The following is a 19,030-nucleotide window of genomic DNA, read 5'->3' on the forward strand; positions in this document are numbered from 1 at the left end:
ATTGTAAATTGCAGTGTGTAAGAGAACAGTTTGGTTTTTGCTTCTGGATGCTTATCTTAATGTTTTTCATGTTCTGAATTAAGATTTTATTTATGTTTTTATTGGGTTGAATCCAACAGGGTTCCACTTACCAAGTTTGGGCAATTCCCCTCTCCTACTATAGCCTCCACAAGACAGACACATTGTTTAGGTGGCCCCATATGCTTTGGGGGAGCTTTTGGGGAGAAAGGGGGGGAATGAATTGTGCAAGCAGAGCCTGCCTTAATCTTAATCTTGCTTTTGTGAGCAATGTGGGCTGGTGGATGAGGGGGAACCAGCCTGGGCAAAACTTCTGCAAACTGCAGAGACTGCATGCACTACATATTATGCATACTGAACCCCTAAAATGTCATGCATATGTGATTGGAAATTAAAGTAGTACCAACAGACAGGAGAACAGAATGGATGTGGCTTTTGCAACTACAACTGCACTGTACAGCAGGGTAGGTAAATGAGTAGAAGGACTAGAAATGGACCTTTGAGAAGCTGGCTGTCAGATAAAAATTATGTCATTTTAATAGCACAGAATGGTACAGAGCAGAGGTAGTCAATGTGTTGCCTTCCAGATGTTGTACTACAAGTTCCACCATCCCTGATGATTGTTGATGTTGGCTGGGGCTCAGCGGTGGAGCAAGCTGATTGGGCGCTTCGGGCGGCGCACGTGCCCTGCACCCAAGGGCGAGCCAGTTGCTGCGGGGTGGGGTCAGCCCGGGCAGGACGCTCCGCAGGGCCTCCAAGGAGTCTGCCTGCTTCCTCCCACTCAGCCGCCCTACAGCTGAGGGGGAGGCGGTGAGCAGACCATTTGGGGCAGCGCAGAGCCTGCGGACGCCCAAGCTACTGCATCACTCCCAGGAGACGCGTGGCTCAGGCGCACTACAGGCCCCACGGTGAGTGCCGCCCGGCATTTTGTCATTCCCCTCAGTGTTGACACCTGGGGCGGCTGGCCCCACTGCACCCACTTCCTCCGCCCCTGCTGGGGCTGATGGGAACTGGAGTCCCAGAATATCTGGAAGGCTTCACATTGGTTGTTCCTGTTATAGAGTAAGTCCCTCTCACATAATTTAGGCTACATATATGAAAAAGCAGGTCTGGCAAATGCAACGAGCAGCCAAAGTATAATGCTGACAAACAGTTTTCTACTGAGATGAGGAATGGCAGAGATGGGAGGGGGGAACTTGAAGAACAAATGGCGGCTGTAGTTCCCTATAATGTTTAATTACATTTTCCTTATTCTTTGACCAGTTACTTTGAAGTCCTAATGAAAAAAGCAGGCTACTATGAATAATATACATTTATTATTATTGTACACACAAACCCTAAACCTCTGAAATGGCTACAGCAATCCTAACCCTTGATCCATGCTGCTGGAGGGAGTTAGGATATAGCACAGATTTCCTTCTACCCAACTCTGCTGGTGAAGATGCAGAGTTCACTGCTCCTGGTGTGGACTGTGGACAGGGTACTGTCAGTGAAGTTTGCATTAGTAGTACCTGCTGTAAGGCCTGGAACTGGATCTACTGGATCCTAAACCATTATAGTTGCCAGAGAGGGATGAGAGCTGGCCTCTTTGCTGTGCCAGCTTGAAGCTGGCTCAACAAAAAATTGTTCACTGGTGTAAGTTGTGTAGCTTTGGATGTGGTGGTGGCTCTGCTACTCCTTTCAACCCCACTGCTCCCCCACTGGGAGTTAGGATTGCTGCCTTGGCCTCATCAATACTAATGAAGTTGCTTCCAGGTGACTGTGCTTTGAATCAGAGGCTCAGCCTCTGGCTGCTTTTCCTGTGAACAAACGGCAGCCCAGAAGGCAACCAGTGAAGCATAGAAAGTGTCTGTCCACCCACTCGGGATTATTTTAAAGCCTAATCTTTGGTATGTTAATCCTTTTTCTGTCACTTGAGAACAAGGGCAACCAGAATGAGCTATAATACACAACCTAAAGATGGCATGGAGATATTCAATGGGATCCTGTCTGAACAAGTTGGTTGTAATTATTGCAGCAAATACATGAGAGAGAGAGAGAAAGATAAGAAAGACAATAGAATTCGCACCGAGAGATTATTAGACTGGGTCATTCGTGCTGATTCACAAGACCAAACTGATCTGTCCATAAGGGAGCTGGTGGACCAGTGGAGGGTTCAGAATGAGCCCAGCTTAAAACCAAGCTGCATTTACAGCACCATGACACAGCTTACAAATGTGGGTTGGTGATGTCTGATCATTTTCCATCTGGATGCATGCTAATGTCACCAGATTCGTGAGGTGGCCAGCTATAACGCAGATCAAGTCAGCCTGCAAATGAGCATGCCATTTTTGTGACTCAGTGCTAAATTGCATCATCAGAGCATTAAGCTGCTATCCATTGAAATAATTCAGAAACAAATGCTGAACTTTGGGTTTAGCATCACATGCAAGAACCTGCATCATAATCAGGTCTTCACACACACACACACCGCTCCTTTGACGTGGTCATGAGGACATAGGAAGTATCTACATCTGCTTTTAACCAGCCTTTCTCAACCTTGGGTCCCCAGATGTTGTTGGACTACAACTCCCTTCATTCCTAACCAGCATGACCAGTGGTCAGGGATGATGGGAGTTGTAGTTCAATAAACTAACCAGTTTATTGTTTAATAAACTAACCAGGGTCCTCATTATGTGTGAACTTGGATAACCCTGGTTAGCTTAAAAGCAGGAGTCAAGTCTAATTTTATGTGACCCTTGGGCTTAATTTCATGTGGATGTCAAACTGGGGAGGAAGAAAAAAGGAGGTGGCAAACAAACAAACAAACAAACAAACAAACAAACAGAAAAGGGGATGCCCCCCACACTGCTGACTCTGAACAAATCAGCACCATAAGTCATTTCTGATCCTGGCTTCTCTGAAATGACAATAGCTTAAACTAACCTGAATTCAGAAATAACACAGAAGTCTGATTAGTTTAAAAGTAGAACTTTTCAACCTTTCGTTGCGGCTGCACCAAAGAAACACACACAACTCTATGCTTCGACTACGCTCACAAAGACAAGAATTATGATGTTGAAGATGGAATTTTGAATAAGTTAGATAGTAAGTATAAACACAATAGTACTATTAGTAAATAGAATTAAAGAAGCCATGCCCAGGGGTGGGGGTGGAGAGTCACAAGGGTACATGGGGAAAGGGAACGGTGTAACAATAGTTGATTAAATGTGGATATACAACTGCAATGTTAAAGGCAAAGAATACATGATGTGTTTTATTTACAGTATTTGAATATTGAAGTTATGTGTCTTATCTATATAATTTGAATATGTAATGTAAATAAATAAATAAATAAATAAATAAGAAAAAGGGGGGATAAAAAAAGAAACACACACAACACACACCAAACAGTTGGTCCCTCTTTGTTAAAAAAAAAAAATCCATCTAAAAATGCAGTTCTCCAGTGTAACCAGGTCTTTATTGGGAAGAAGTTCAGGTTGTTGCTTGTGGAGTCTGACCTTACTCTCAGACTCATTTTGTGTTTACATAAGGATCTTAAAGGCAAAGAAAGCAGCAGGCAGCTTTCCAGTCCTCTTCTGCTCAGGGCTGACCACAGAGGACCAGGCAGTTACAGGTGCTTACTAAGATACCCTTAGAGACCCTGTATTTTCAATTTTTATGAGAATTTATACCTCATCATTCTGATGCGTATGCACCATCACTCAGGGTGGCTGATGAACAGGTGTCTGACATCAAATCACTGAGAGAAAATAACTGGAGACTGAAAAATTAGTTATCACTTAAAGAAAGTGAAAATAATTTCTACATACCCTGTTAAAACCTGCGTGGAGAAGGGGTAGGACAGACGTTTCTTCTTGGTTACCAGACCTACAGAATTGTAGAAAATGTTGTCAGCTAAGAGATCTGAAAAATTCTGATAATTCCCTCAAGTAAGTGTATTTATGTATGTGTAAGCTTATGCCACAATTAATTTGTTAATCTTTAAAGTGCCTGTTGTTTTTGCTGCAACACAGATTACCATAGCTGCCCCTTTGGGAATTAGTGCAATAATATTATTCGTACATATAGAAGTCATAAAGCACAAAATATATATTTACTCTAGCACATTCAGTTTTCCTCTTAATATCAGTTTTGCAGATATTGCCTTTCCTTATTTGTTATGTTATGCCAACATGAGCTTGGTACGAGTCAGAAATCTAGACTGCACAATGTATGTTGGCTAAGTAGCTAAACCCATCATCATACCCCCACAAGGCAAATAGCTTTGGTGTGCTATTGGTCACATTGTGCTTTAATTGCATTTTGGCCTGAGAACAAAAATCCTGCAAGTATTAAATCCTGAAGGAACCTCAAAACACCATATTCTGCTCTTGCAGATTTGTGATAGGAATTCCCATGGAGGCAGCTGATGACTTTCTGTATGTATTATTTATAATTTTATTATTTTTTTTGTAACCCCCTTTGAGGTTTTTATACAATCAAGCAGTGTATAAATTTTGTGGTGGTGGTTGTGGTGGCAGTGGCAGTGGCAGCGGGGGGAGTCCTTTTTCAATGGCAACAGTACCATATCCTAAGTGCAGGAGTTTGGGGAAATGTATGAATTTTCAATAATGTGCCAAACCACATTCTGAAGTGAATAGACATTTCTGTCTGAATAAATAGTTTGATCTAAGATTTTAATGAGAGACTTGTATTGTCCTTCTCTGAGTAAAGAGTCAATTAAAACACTTATCACTAGCATATTTATGGATGTGAAGTCCAACCACTGCTAAGATATTTTGTTCATTAGTTAACCTTACCCATTAAAAGAGCGTCATTTGGAAAACATTCTTGCCAAAAAATACTTACATTTGTGGAACAACAGCTAATATTACAGTGTGTTCAGCAGGCTTTGTAGCACGGATTGACCTGAAATTAGGAAAGTCAATGTCATAATCATTGAAACCATCTTTAACAACAAAAATTAATATACCAAACACCATATTTCAACCTATGAATGGATTCTTACTTATGCAGGCAAATTGCACACAAAAAAGTTAAATTTGTTTCCTCTGAAGCAGTTAATATTACTGAAGAGATAAGCTATTTTATAAGCAAAACAGTGTTTTGTTTCTTCAGCAGCAAGAACATCTTCAGAGGAAATAATTTAAAAAGCTGTGGCTACATGTGTGTTTCTCCGGGTTTGTGTGTTTGTGTGTGTAATCTGCAACTTTTAGAAGCTGAAATAAAGAAAGAAACTATCAGTTTCATTCATCTTTCAACACATACCCGATCTTTACATATTTCTCAGACCTGGGTAAAATAGCTTAGTTGTTTAGAGCATGGTGTTGTTAACACCAAGGTTGCAGGTTCAATTCCCATATGGGACAGCTACATATTACTGAATTGCAGGGGGCTGGACTAGATGATCCTCAGGGTCTCTTCCAACTCTAAAGTTCTATGATTCTATTGATGGACTTTTAGAGGAGGTCATTTGATTCTTCCACCACGCAACCAGGGCTCTGCAACACCCACACAACCCTAAATTAGCTCAAGCACAATGTTACTAAGTCAGCTCTGAGTTTAGTTGCCTACAACCTTTTTATTTTCAGAAGTGAAAACAAAATACTATTTTTGGCTTGATGTGCAGAGAACTATCTTGCAGTATTCAACCTCACATTTATGCCTTTTATTGCTGGTGTTGAGGGTCTAGTAAAGTTTGATGTTGAGGTGGTAAACCTCAATGTATGTCACATCAGACTGCAGGTAGGGGCTCACCTAACTGAATGCTCCTCCATACAAAAAAATCCTCTATATATGGTATATATTGTCTACTGGAACCTTAGTGAGATGCTGCTAGTCAGTGCAGACAACACAGAGCTAGATGGACCAACAATCTGTTCAATATCAGGCAGCTTCCTATGTTCCTATTCTCGTTGATATTCAACTTTCTATAAAGCAGGAGTTCAGCTCTTCTATGGAATCATAGAATAATCATAACAACAAAAGCATATATGTGCTTATCAAGTCCTTTATAGTGCATTTTCAAGGCCTTTCTAGTCTGGCATGCATAGTTGTCAACCAAATCCTTAGGTAAAGGTAAAGGGACCCCTGACCATTAGGTCCAGTCGTGACCGACTCTGGGGTTGCAGCGTTCATCTCGCTTTATGGCCAAGGGAGCCGGTGTACAGCTTCCAGGTCATGTGGCCACGGAAACGCCGTTTACCTTCCCGCTGGAGTGGTACCTATTTATCTACTTGCACTTTGGCGTGCTTTCGAACTGCTAGGTTGGCAGGAGCAGGGACCGATCAATGGGAGCTCACCCTGTTGCGGGGATTCGAACTGCCGACCTTCTGATCGGCAAGTCCTAGGCTCTGTGGTTTAACCCACAGCGCCACCCGCGTCCCTAACCAAATCCTTATATAAGCCCAAAATCTGGCTAAGTCCTCCATAGCACACGTGTGATCTTCAGTAACTGCTATTCAGACACATATTGCCTTTGATTCCGGAGGAAACACATTGCTGTCTCAGCTAACCATTGGCAGTCTTCTCCTCCAGAAACAGTCCAAATTGGTGGCTATCACCACATCTTGTGGTAGCAAATAGTTTTAACCATGCTCTGTGATCTCTCCTACTATGCAGTCTGAAGTGGCACGGTCTAGGCACTGATTTGCCTTAGAAATAAAGTAGAGTTCCCATATTTCAAAAGGTGAAAATCCAGACAAAAAAGTTGTTGAGTGTTTCTTTTAGCATTGCCCAAAGTTTGAGCTTTTTTTGTGTGTGTGCAAAATCTCAAAAAACTATTTTTAAGGAAAATCATAAAAAACGACACTGCCAACATGGGTTTTCCATACATCTGGATTTTTGCTGACACTTCAGAGATTTCCACCTGGACACTGTTTCTGACGGCCAAATCCCGGCTATGTCCAGGAAATTCTGCATGTACGGCAACACTAAATAAAGTGACCATAGTACTATTGTGGAACAGTTAACTCACACTCCAAGTTTCATATGAAAAAAGGGCAATTAATTACCTACAGATGGCTTCTGCGTCAAAGTATCTGGAGTTTCTATGATCTATGACAATTATTTCATGGTGTTTATCAAGAAAGCATTCAAGTGCTGACTCGGGCGTCCGAGCTATGTTACATCTATATCCAGCTCTGTCACAAGCCCACCAAAATCCATCACTCTGTTTGTCTTCTTTCGCAAAGATCAGCAACACCTATAAAATATAGAAGGCAAGCTACTGTCGTCACACTTGAAACACCTTCCTATACTGTGGATTTAAACCTAATAATGTTTGCGGTTAAAATTACACTATTTGTTTTTAAAATTACTTCAACACTGTTCCCGCTCACTTTCCAAAAGTTGGCAGCATTTAAAAACACACTTTTGAATGATGAAATTTATGGATGTGCTTGCCATAAAAGCCAATGTAAAACATGCTTAAATGATGAGAATAGTAACTAAAATCAGAAGCGCTATTTCCTAAATTTGGAAAGAGACTCACATACCTGACCAACCAGTCTATTAGTAATGAAAGTGCAAGAAAGTCTAAGTAATTCAAAACTAGGTATGGAAACATATCATGTTGTCTTGTATTAATACTGAACTCTGATTATAAAATCCTGCCTTCAATATTAGCAAAAAGCCTTAATATAATGGGGAAATAATTTTTAAGCAAACTGAGAAGCATGCTTAGTGATGCTAAGACTGCTGCTCATCTTATAGAGACCATGCAAACATTTTGAAGTTTCCCACAGAGTTACTATTCTGGAATGCAGCCAAGACCTTTGATCATATGGAATGGCTTTCTTTACTAGAAGTATTTAACACCTTCAATGTTCAACTCAGAAATTGGTTGGGCAATATATTCATCCATGGTGGCTACAGTTTCATTCAATTCAGAATTGACAAACACTACTCAAGAGACAAAGGGAATGAGTCAGGGGCTAATAAAGTTTATGGCGGAGAAGACCTGGGCTTCACCCTAACCTCTCCCATTCTACTTTTAATAATGTCCTCATCATTCTAGGAGGTAATACTCCATATCATGCCACCACATCTCCCATTCAGAACTGTACATACAGTGCCCAAATGGCCATATTATAGATACTTTTGTGGATTTTCTGCTTCCAAGGGTTGTCACTCATGCATCTTTAAAGAATTATGTGCGCTCAAATGTCTGTACATTTCTGTAGCGTCTCTGTGGTAGATCTGCCAATCCCAAGGCAGTGACAAGATGAGAACTGCTTTCTGATGTGCTGAGTGAGAAAGCAACACTGTAAATAATTCATGATTTTTCACGAGAGTGCTTTAAGAAGGAAATATGTTGTCATCTTTGTGACATTTACTAGTCGTTTTCAAATTTATATAGCCAGAAACATAGGAAATTGAGCTGCTCTGTTTTGAAATATACACAAATTATTAAATCACAGCAATCGCCAGGGCCGGGACAGCCATTAGGTGGGGTTAGACCGTCATCTCAGGTAGTGGGAGCCCCTGATGTGGTGTTCCTGCGGCTACCCCCCTCCACCATTGGCACTAATTTTAGACAACATCTCACCAAAATTGCGTAAGATCTCACTTGAAATCCACAAGATCTGTGCCTGAAACCAGTGCCAATGCTGGCACTGATGCTCCAACAGTGGCAGATCTAGTGGGTCATGCAGCATGTTTGCTTTAGCATAAATATAATACAAGAAAGAAAAGATTCATTGTTTATAAAAAAAATTGACAAGAACTGTTCAAAGTCTAGAACCATCTAGAACTCTTTTAGCATAAAATGTACAGAGTTTCAAAGTTCAGTTTATTTCATATGAATAGATTGTCCTGTTAGTATCCTTGGGACATCCTGTGTATAGGTTAAGGAAAGAAAGTTTTGTTCTCTTTAGCTGGTTTCTGACGACTGTGCTTTGCCATGGTGTCACCATATGAAAGTCAATGCATTTAATCTGCAGGTTGGCAAAGTGACCTTGATTTTGTGTTATCTAAAGCTATCTGAAGTGCTGACTTCCTAACAATAAGTGAGATGATGATTAATACGACTGTTGCACCACCACAAACGTCAGTGTATGACTAATCTGTTAAGAAAGCTGAGTGCTTGTGGCTGTAGACTATTAATGTACTTCAAAAAGTTCTAAGACAAGCCAGCATGGCACGTGAAACTTAAGTAGGCAGAAAAGTTCTATCTTTTTAAAACTTTGCTATAACTGGTTCTTTCTGTACAGACCAGTCACACCTAGTAAATAGCTCTTGAATCTGTGGAACGAAGAAATTCCTCTAGAAAACATTGCGATTCAATGTCTTGGTAGCAAATGCTCAGGCTTCAGGGCCAAAACCTGCTCTAGCCTTCTTATCCCCCACCCCTTCCATGCTACCTTCTCACAGGGAGTGAGCGGTCAGGGAGATATCCAAACATGCCACTTGCCACCTGCATTCTGAAACTAAATTGTCCCAGGCAGACTCTCCCACTCTGTGCCCTGACTATGTGGATTGGCTCTCAGGAAGATTAATTAAAACAGAAATCTGGCAGCTCTGCTTGAGAGATGGCAAGCAAGTAAAAAAGTTAATTCCTTCTCTCAGAATACAAAACTTCAGCACTCAACATTAAAATTGAAAGCCAGAGGTTTTAAGTACTTTTCTATACCACAGGCAATTACCCAGTGAAATTTGTTGCTGCAGAATATTATGGCCTATAATGAAAAAGATGCTGGATAGGTCAGTCTTTGGCTACTAGTCCTGACAGCCAGAAGTACAACTTCCACATTTTGAGAGAGCGCCTGACTCTGGGATGATGCTGGAGACTAAGAACTGAAGATGGAAAGTACAAATTTGCAGTTGTTTTAATGCTAATGCTGGAGGTGGTATCCACTAAAGTAGTTCCACAAAATCTGAGCCACAGAACTCCCTTCTCCTCTCCTTGCGTGCTCCATAAGTCTGTTCAGGGGATAATATCCAATCCATGCAGAACAGATTTGGAGAGGGCATAGAGGCATCATTGCACCAGCAGAACCTCATTGGATACCACTCAATATTCCCAGAAAATGATACCATCAGATATTACTTTTTTATTTATAATTCTCAAGTAAGGCAAGCTGGTTCAGAATTTGAATATCACACAATTTACTGAATCTTTGTAACTGGTTTCAAATGATCTCTTAGCTCCGCTGTCATCCTAAGAATAAAGTTTAAAATGTACAGGTCTTTTTTTACATATACAGAAAATGTATGGTTTAACCTGTGTATTTTCCTGAGCTGAAGGATTGTAGCAGTTAGTTGAACCTTAATACTGAACTTAATAGTTATTACTAAAATGAAAAAATGTCCTACCTGAATAGGATCTTGTGTCAGCCTCATGGGCCCAATTTCTGTCTCGGTTGCTGAAGCCTGCTAAATGAAAACAGTGTTTAAGATTTCTGCCCCTGTGTCAGACCATGTTAACAGCATTTATCTGAACATATTACACAAAAATAAAAAGGGAATATAATTGATACAAAACAAACATTAACTTGACAAGTTTTACACGAGGGCTTAGTTCACACATGGCCTGGTTATGTATGTGGCAGGGTAACAGAATGACCCTTGGGATTCTGCACATTTATCCCACAGCATCCATGTGCAGACACCAATGCTTATTACAGTGGTGGAGCAGGAATTCAAGCTCAAAGTTCACAGCAAAGGATTGTAAACCAGTCCCCAATGTCAGTCTGAACAAGGCTACAAAGGCATAAGATCCCAACAAATGACTAACTTTTAATGCCCTAGCAAGCTGCGTCTTCTTGAAAAGCCTAAATTTCCAATCTACAGTAGTTTCATTATGGCCCTAAATGCCTTTTAGAATGAATTAATATTTAAATATTAATTGTCTTGTACTAGCATTGTCTTGTACGTAAGGAGTAAGTCCAATTGACATCAGTGAGACTTATTTCCTAAGAAAAATGCATAAGATTGAGTTGTGTATAATGTATATTAATTCCAAGCTGGGATGTATTTCTGTTCCAACCCATGTTCTTCCCATACACCACTGTATCTCTTCTGATGCAGGTTGGTGTCCAATAAAAACCACACTATTTCTCTCACTGTCCACTGTGGTGGAATTTTATGTAATTATGTAATTAAGTACATTATCCACACTATTCATTTCAATGCAAAGATAATTCATTTCAGTGCAAAGAAAACACAATACAAATAGGGGGGGAAGTAATCAACAACATATAATTGGTAGGCTGAAAGCAGCAGCAGCAAATACTGATTGTATTCTCTGTTTTGATTTCTGCTCTGGACATAGGGCAAATAAGCAAACAGCAATTTCTTACCTTCATAGGATCTCCTTTGGAAAATGAATTTAATCTTGTAGCTTTCGGTGGACTGCACCTGTGTCTATATACCAGTAGTTTATTATTTTTAGTATGCATACCTGAGCCACTACTGCAATTTGGTTCAGGATGGCCTACGTAGTGAACGATGGTTGTGAAAATGATGGTTACATTCACCTTCAGTGAATGGAAGGTAATATTAAATTTTTTTGTGAAAGTTACGAATGTGGGTATCTGTGAGAGTCAATCTTCTCCAGCTTTTGCTCAGAGTCAGAGATGCCCACTACTTCAGTTTCCAAAGGGGGAAGTAAAGTGCTTCATAGTCCTAGCATAATATATCCTTCCCGAAACAGCTCTCAAGCAAATCTAGTATGAATACTCAATATTTGACTCATAATCTGACCCCTAATCTGCCTTTAGCTCTGCTCTCTGAGTGGAATCCAGATGCAAGTTACATTCTTTATTTGTTCTAATATTAATGATACCCTCCTTAATTAGCTCCATTCTGGCTCTCAAAGTGAGTTACAGAAAAAACACAATACTGTTGCACCCCACCCCAGTCATGGAGCGCTGTGAGATTCCAGGCGATTACCCAGGGTTCGTGTTTCCTTTTGGGAAAGAGGCACAGCAGAGACTGTGGTGTCTTTATGAAATATGGTTCATTTACACAACCTGAACCTACTATGAAGGGGTTCACAGCATTAACACCCCAAAGGGTCTTGCTTCTCCCATAGCCACAGCCTTGGATCGAACAAAAACCAAACATTGCTCTCCCTCTCTTTCTCCAGCTTGCTGCTTTCCTTCCTAGGTCCCAGCACTGCTACCTCTGCTCCAAACTCTGGCTTTATCTCCTGAGGGAGAGGGGCCTGCCCATGTGCTGCCTTGCATCCAGCATCTTAATCCCCTTTAATGGCTCATCACCCAAGCTATCACCTCACCAGGAGGCTAGCCTGGCTTTTCTGAGAATTATAAGCCTTGATTACATTCTAACACTTGCTGGATCCAGGGATTAGAGGAGTTCTGGCACCCAATTTACCACCCCAAACTCATAAAAATACAGCTAATTTCCATGGGAATTAGGTGCACTTCACTGATACGGTCCACAGTACCCAGCAAAGTATTTACAATCGCTACAGTTTACTCGAACAGTACTTCAAAGGGCTGTGGCTGTACGACACACAGCAATAATACAAAATTATCACACTGCGAAATTTCTGTTGACTTTTGCCCAGCCTTTTAAATTAATATTACTGTGAGATAAACTGCACCAAGCTTTTCTCACAATGGCAGACTTTACTTACCTGCTGCTTCCTGAGTGGAACACAGAAAGCTGCCTCATGCAAAGTCAAATGAATGGTCCTTCTAACTCAGAAATGCCTACACTAACTGGAAGCAGCTCGTCAGGGGTTTCCCCCAGCACTAGTTGGAGGTGTCAAAGATTCAGCCTGGGACTTTTTACATGCGAAGTACGGTATGTGCTCTATCACTGAGTTACAGTCATTGTGTTGGCCATTCTGAAAGCTTCCCTTACTTCTCTGTTTGGTTCTTCCCAGTCTTTTCTCTTTGAAATCTGTAGATGTGGTTTGAGCACTTAAAGCCTTTGGCTTGCTGTGATCACACACACAGTTCCATCATAATATATGGCTGGGAATCTGCCTATGCATAGGGCAAGAGGAAGGAAGGAGGCCGTATCTGGGTTTGGCCCTGGAAGATCACACCAGGGGCCTTCCTGCTGCCTGCTCTTGTGGCTGTGTGGTTAAGAGTGTTTTGCTCTGTGGAGTGGAGGGGCTGGGTTCCCTACATTTCCCCATCTGATGTCATTTCCCTTTGCATTAGTGTTCCTTCCTCTGAGAGCCAGTGTGGTGTAGTGGTTAAGAGCGATAGACTCGTAATCTGGTGAACCGGGTTCACGTCTCCGCTCCTCCACATGCAGCTGCTGGGAGACCTTGGGCCAGTCACACTTCTTTGAAGTCTCTCAGCCCTACTCACCTCATTGGGTGTTTGTTGTGGGGGAGGAAGGGAAAGGAGAGTGTTTGCCGCTTTGAGACTCCTTCGGGTAGTGATAAAGCAGGATATCAAATCCAAACTCCTCTTCTTCTTCTTCTTCTTCTTCTTCTTCTTCTTCTTCGACAGCACTTAAATGTCCAGATGAGCTCTAATCAGTGCTGGAGCATCATCCCTGCTGACTTACTGGCTGGAAGAGCCTAGTCCATGTGTGCCTGGAACGGGCTTTCCTTCTGGCATTAGCCTTCAGACGTTCCTCTGCACCTTTCAGTTCCTTATGCTCCTCTCCACCTTTTGCTGTGACTCAGCTCTGTTTCATTTGTAGCCACAGCTGTGTGGCAAGTCCCAGGACAGCTCAGTGGACTGGCTCCCATGTTGCTTCAGCAATGTGTGAAGGAGGCTCAGATGACTGTGTTACTTCTTACCGCCTGGCAGCTCACACTGGCGTGAGAAGCAACAAAACGATTAGGGCAACTTCTAATCTAATCCTTATCTCCACTTAAAATGACCAGGAGTCTTGACAGTCACTGCCAGTCAGAGTAGGAAATACTAGCCTACATGGACAAATTGTTACTTGCAGGATTGCCTGACCTCATATGTCCCCAGTGAACCACTTTGAACTGCAGAACTGGCACTATTACAGGTACCACATGATATTCACTGCACCTGTAAGAAATTGATATTTTCGTGCGGCAGTATCCACACTTTGGAACTCCTTGCCTATAGACATCAGGCATTCACCTTTGCTGTACTCTTTTTGGCACTTTTGTTTAGGCAAGCCTATCCAGATATGTAGAAAGTTATACATGTTCTAGTTACAGGTAGGTAGCAGTGTTGGTCTGCCGTAGTCGAAACAAAATAAAAAAATTCCTTCCAGTAGCACCTTAGAGACCAACTAAGTTTATTATTGGTATGAGCTTTTGTGTGCATGCACACTTCTTCAGATACCATATACATGTTTTAATCACTCTTTAGCTTAGTGCTGCTTTCAATTATCTTTCGAATGTTTTTAAATACCTGTTTTAGCTGCCTTTTCTTAATAAATGTAATGGTGGGTTGTTGTTGTTGTTTTGGTAAAACATTTAGAGGTTTGCATCACATGGCAGGATGGAGTCTCAAACAAAGATGTGTTTTCCCAATCCCACATTCCCAGCATGTTTGCACTCCCTGTCTCAGGGATGTCTGTGCTGGCTTCGTCATGTCCACAAAATGGAGAAATGGCAGGATCCCCAAGGATGTGCTGTACGGGGAACTGCCTTCAGGCACCAGGCCAATGGCAGACCAACTCAGCATTACAAAGATATGACAAGACACGAAGGCTGGAAACATCAACCCCACCATCTGGGGACCCCCTGCAGACGACCACAGTGCCTGGAGACAAACAGCCAGATCATGTATCCACATCAGTGACCAGGAGGGAATGACCAAGGGGAGGAGCACAGAGAAAATAAATGGTGCATCTGCAGCAGCACAACCGGACGCCCTCATCTGCCCCAGCTGCAACAAAACATGTCTCTTCCTGTATCCGTCTCTACAGACACAGCAGACACTGTAACTCTGCAACACTCTACAGACACTGTAACTCTGCAACTGTAACTCTCCCCCAAAGACACACTCCTTCATTGTGTCACGAGACAGACAGATGCCAACAACTTATAGGTTTTATTACAATCAAGTAGAACATAAATTTTGTGAAATAAAATAAGCTTCTACACATAACTAACATCAAACCAGGCCTTGGAGATTTTACTAAGCCAGTTCTGCTTCTTTAAAAAGTGCAAGAGAGAAGCAAGCCCCTGTACCTATCCCTCACTATTTTATGAATATTTTATTCTCCAATTTTTCTTTCTTTTTATTCCATGGTGTGCTCATCCTCCCCTCTGCTCAAGGATGCATCAACCCACCCACCCACATTTTAAAATCCTGTCTAAAATGAAAAGGAATTTAGAGCAGGCAAGGAACATTGACACTAAATTGCTTGCAATTTAAGGCAAAACCCTAAAATAGCAAGCTAATATCTGTAAGACAGCTTTAATGGAATTGATGTGCTCCTTTTCTACATCTGGCATGAAATGACAGAAGAAAGAGCACAGAGCCTTGCATTAAGGGCTAATTATTAAACAGGAGGTAAAACTTACTAGAAGTGCATTATCATAATAGTGTCTCGACATCTCACAGTGAAAAAGTGCTCATGTGACTGAGATTTATTTTTCTAGCTTAGGAACGGGCAAAAATTCTCAACAGAATCTGACTACTACCTTGGCTGAAACAAGAGGCCATTACATATATTTTTAGAAACTACTTTCTCCACAGAGAGAGATTTAATCCATTAATAATTACTCATCAAATCTAAATGCATAAGAGCCCAAATCTGATCACTGTCCATAACTGAGAATGAATCTAAATAAAATGAAGGGGGGAAACCAAAAAAGCAAATTTCACATTTGTCCTTATCATGCTCATCATCTTAATCTTAAAATTTAATTTAGGAACAACCCCACCAAATGTGTTCATAAGTTCCTTTTTCTTTTTGCATTGCATTCTTTCCAATAATTGCTTTGAGCTATATTTGTATTTTTTAAAAAATCAATCAAACCCCAAGGCATATGGTATCATCTACCAGTTTATATTATAGGGCAAATTATACATCTTTATCTTCATAACAACTCTCTGAGCTGGTAGGGTGACACAGGTTAGGAGTCTATGACTGCCTCCAATGTTTTCCAGTAGGCTTCATAGTTGAATTGGAAATTGATCTGTGATTTCTCAAGTCAAAGTCCAACACCCTAGCCACACTGTGGGTTGCTTTACTTTAAATTTACAACTACTCTGAAAATAGATGAGACTAAGAGAGTACAGCTGGCCCAAGTTCACCTGATCAATTTGCATTATCAGTGTATCTTTCTAAAGCCATCAGCCTATAGATACTATTTTATATGGTTAATTTAACAAAAGTCACACATTAATCTTAGGGATTATCCACACCTCCATTTGCCCTGCCACTTTCTCCTGGGGAAGCCCAGTCTTTAGTGCTGGATCAGAACAAATGGCAATCAGCTTTCCCACAGATTGACATTTGTTCCGACTTGGCACTAGAGGGGTTTTCTGCAGGAAAGTGTTGGGGCAAAGGCAAAACCACTCGGACCCATGCCTAGAAAGCGTGGGTCAAGCAGAAAGCCGCCTGGACCCATGCTTTCTAGGCATAGGACAAAAAGTATTGTGGACAAGTCCTTAGTCTTAAAATTCTAAGATATTTTGCTACTCTGCATTGCTTATCTCACTGTGACAGCAGAAGACTCAAGCCAATGCCAGTGGTACCATGAGCCCACTGCTTTCACCCCAGCTCCATTCGAACATCTGAAGAGTTCAGCCAATCATGAGCAGCACCCACTACCTATGTGTTGCATGAACAAGCAAGGGTGGAATACAATTAGCCAGCAGGAAGAGAAAAACACATTTCTCAAGTGTTGGACTAGATGATGCTCAGGAATCCCTTCCAACTCTACAGTTGTATAATTCTGTTTCTTGATTCATTTTATACCTTCTCTTTGATGAAATCCTTGCCTGGGTAGAATTCCTACTGAAAGAATATTTGTCTTTTCTATTCCTGTTAATTTTTAATTGCTTTATCAAAGCTCACTGCAGCACAGACCATGTGCTATTTGTTTTTAAAGACCTTTTATAATTGGATGTGCCACACAGAGCCAGTTTTCAGGAAGCCAAGAAATATTTCCTAATAATAATAATAAAACTTTCATAGTGCTTACTGGCTAGTTTGTACCCTTACAACGCAATTTGTTTTCATGCATATGGAAATCCTATAGTACTTTCATTGGACTGATGCAGTAACTGGTAGTATTTATATATGCTACTATTTCCTATAAAAATTTTTTTGTATTGTATGCATTGTGTCAGGAAACTACAAAATGGACTGATATTTAAGGAATGAGATATTGATAACTATTTCTGCAGTACAAATGCACTCATTAGCTAAACAATGTTCAGAACTAAAATAACTATTTGAAGTACAACCTGTTAATAATGTACCAAACTTCACATTTTTCAACACTCACCCTTGCACTGGGTTTCTGTGCCCTAAAATGTTGCCTTACACACAACATGACCTTGCATTCTGCAGTGTACTGAGCCAACAGCTTCAAGTTGCTAAAGAATTTATTAATTATTTTCAGCTGTCTCTTGAAAATAGGTTTCTGGTCCTCATCATCATTAAGAAAAGCTAGACTTGATATATTTTTAGATTTCCAAAATCTGGAATATAAACCAGCATTATGAAGCATTTAAGGTAGCCTTCTTAATTCAGAAATCTCTCAGTTCTGTGCTGCCCCTGTTGTAACACAGCATGGCAAATAGGTGTTGTTATTGATTCCTTCTAGCTCTTCCTATGTTATAATACTGCATGGTGAATTTTCAGACATTATTATAAAAGAAGAGAGAGGTGAACACATCTTTCTACTTCTCAAGAATACTAAAAAAGTTATAACAGAGTTATATAACTGGTTCATAATGATGATAACTGCTGCCAGCACCTCATCATTTAACTAGCACCCCTATTTATAGAAATCCTACACAAAGCCTTCTAAGCTATCTGCAAAGCAAATTGGCATAATTAAGAACTTACTTTCACTTCTGAGTTCAAAACCCATTCAACATACCTGCTTTAATCTGCCCTGACTATAAAAGATGGGGCTGTAATTAAACTTTAGCTGAACAGGAAAAACAAATCACCATAATGTATATATGCTGCTAAGGTTGCTGACACACCACTGTGATTTACAAGATTGTACCCGAATGGGACTATTTGTCCAGGTAGTTATGATTTACTTGCAGCATGAGAGCCAGATGGCATTGCAGCTGTAAGCCTGCCTATCCCACCGAAGGATAAACCACCCAGTGAAATTCCTGGCAGAGTGGCACATTTTCTCTCTACATGAATTGGAGGTAAGAGGAGAATGGTGTCACTGAAGACTCTTCCTGTTCTTTACCACTCCTTTTAAATGTGGTGCTAAGACAAGGGTGATGCTGTGGGTTAGACCACTGTGCCGCTTTGGTTCAAATCCCCGTGACAGGGTGAGCTCCCGTTGTTTGGTCCCAGCTCCTGCCAACCTAGTAGTTCAAAAGCACATCAAAGTGCAAGTAGATAAACAGGTACCGCTCTGGCGGGAAGGTAAACGGCATTTCCATGCACTGCTTTGGTTTTAGCAGAAGCGGCTTAGTCATGCTGGCCACATGACCCGGAAAAACTGTGGACAAACGTCGGCTCCTTCGGCCTTTAAAACGAGATGAGCGCCGCAACCCCAGAGTCATTTGCGACTGGACTTAATTGTCAGGGGTCCCTTTACCTTTAAGCAATTTACAAAATCCTTCCCTCAATAGTTTGCAGAAAGTGGTAGCAACAAATGCAGATTACAATGTCCAGCCAAGGCCAAACTGGTTGCAAGTTGACAGCATGAGTTTTTCATGTGTTTATATTTATATCTATCTGTTTTCATATTTACAAAATGTGATCCAGATTAAGTCACTGGCCAGTTGCATCCCCAACTACAAAGGTTTCCTGCCAGCATGCTCTGTGCGACCGGAGTACTGGACAGCCCTTTGCACTGATTTACCTACACAGTAGGGGAAACGCCATGTCTCCAAATACATATAGAGACCCAAGTGTGTATGTTAGGACACAATATCAGATA

At 41.1% G+C, this 19,030-nt stretch overlaps 1 protein-coding gene and 1 long non-coding RNA gene across 4 annotated transcripts in view; one reads left to right on the top strand and one right to left on the bottom strand.

Annotated features, from left to right (window-relative positions):
- Window positions 1-19,030, top strand: part of LOC309514763 — a 234,187-nt gene that overhangs the window by 176,652 nt on the left and 38,505 nt on the right. The gene's annotated exons all lie outside the window — the stretch shown is intronic.
- PDE8B (phosphodiesterase 8B) overlaps window positions 1-19,030 on the bottom strand; it is a 43,958-nt gene that overhangs the window by 21,178 nt on the left and 3,750 nt on the right. For 2 of the 3 annotated variants that reach the window (XM_082191896.1, XM_082191894.1), the window contains exons 2-5: window positions 10,336-10,395; window positions 7,035-7,225; window positions 4,870-4,929; window positions 3,831-3,888 (exon numbers count right to left, since the gene is read on the bottom strand). In XM_082191896.1, the coding sequence (XP_082048022.1) occupies window positions 3,831-3,888; window positions 4,870-4,929; window positions 7,035-7,225; window positions 10,336-10,362 (336 nt within the window). In that variant the 5' untranslated portion in view covers window positions 10,363-10,395. The remainder of the gene's footprint in view (window positions 1-3,830; window positions 3,889-4,869; window positions 4,930-7,034; window positions 7,226-10,335; window positions 10,396-19,030) is intronic. The other variant, XM_082191895.1, reaches the window with a different exon arrangement.

This window comes from Podarcis vaucheri, assembly GCF_965113315.1.
Source record: "Podarcis vaucheri genome assembly, chromosome: 11".
Taxonomy (NCBI): domain Eukaryota; kingdom Metazoa; phylum Chordata; class Lepidosauria; order Squamata; family Lacertidae; genus Podarcis; species Podarcis vaucheri.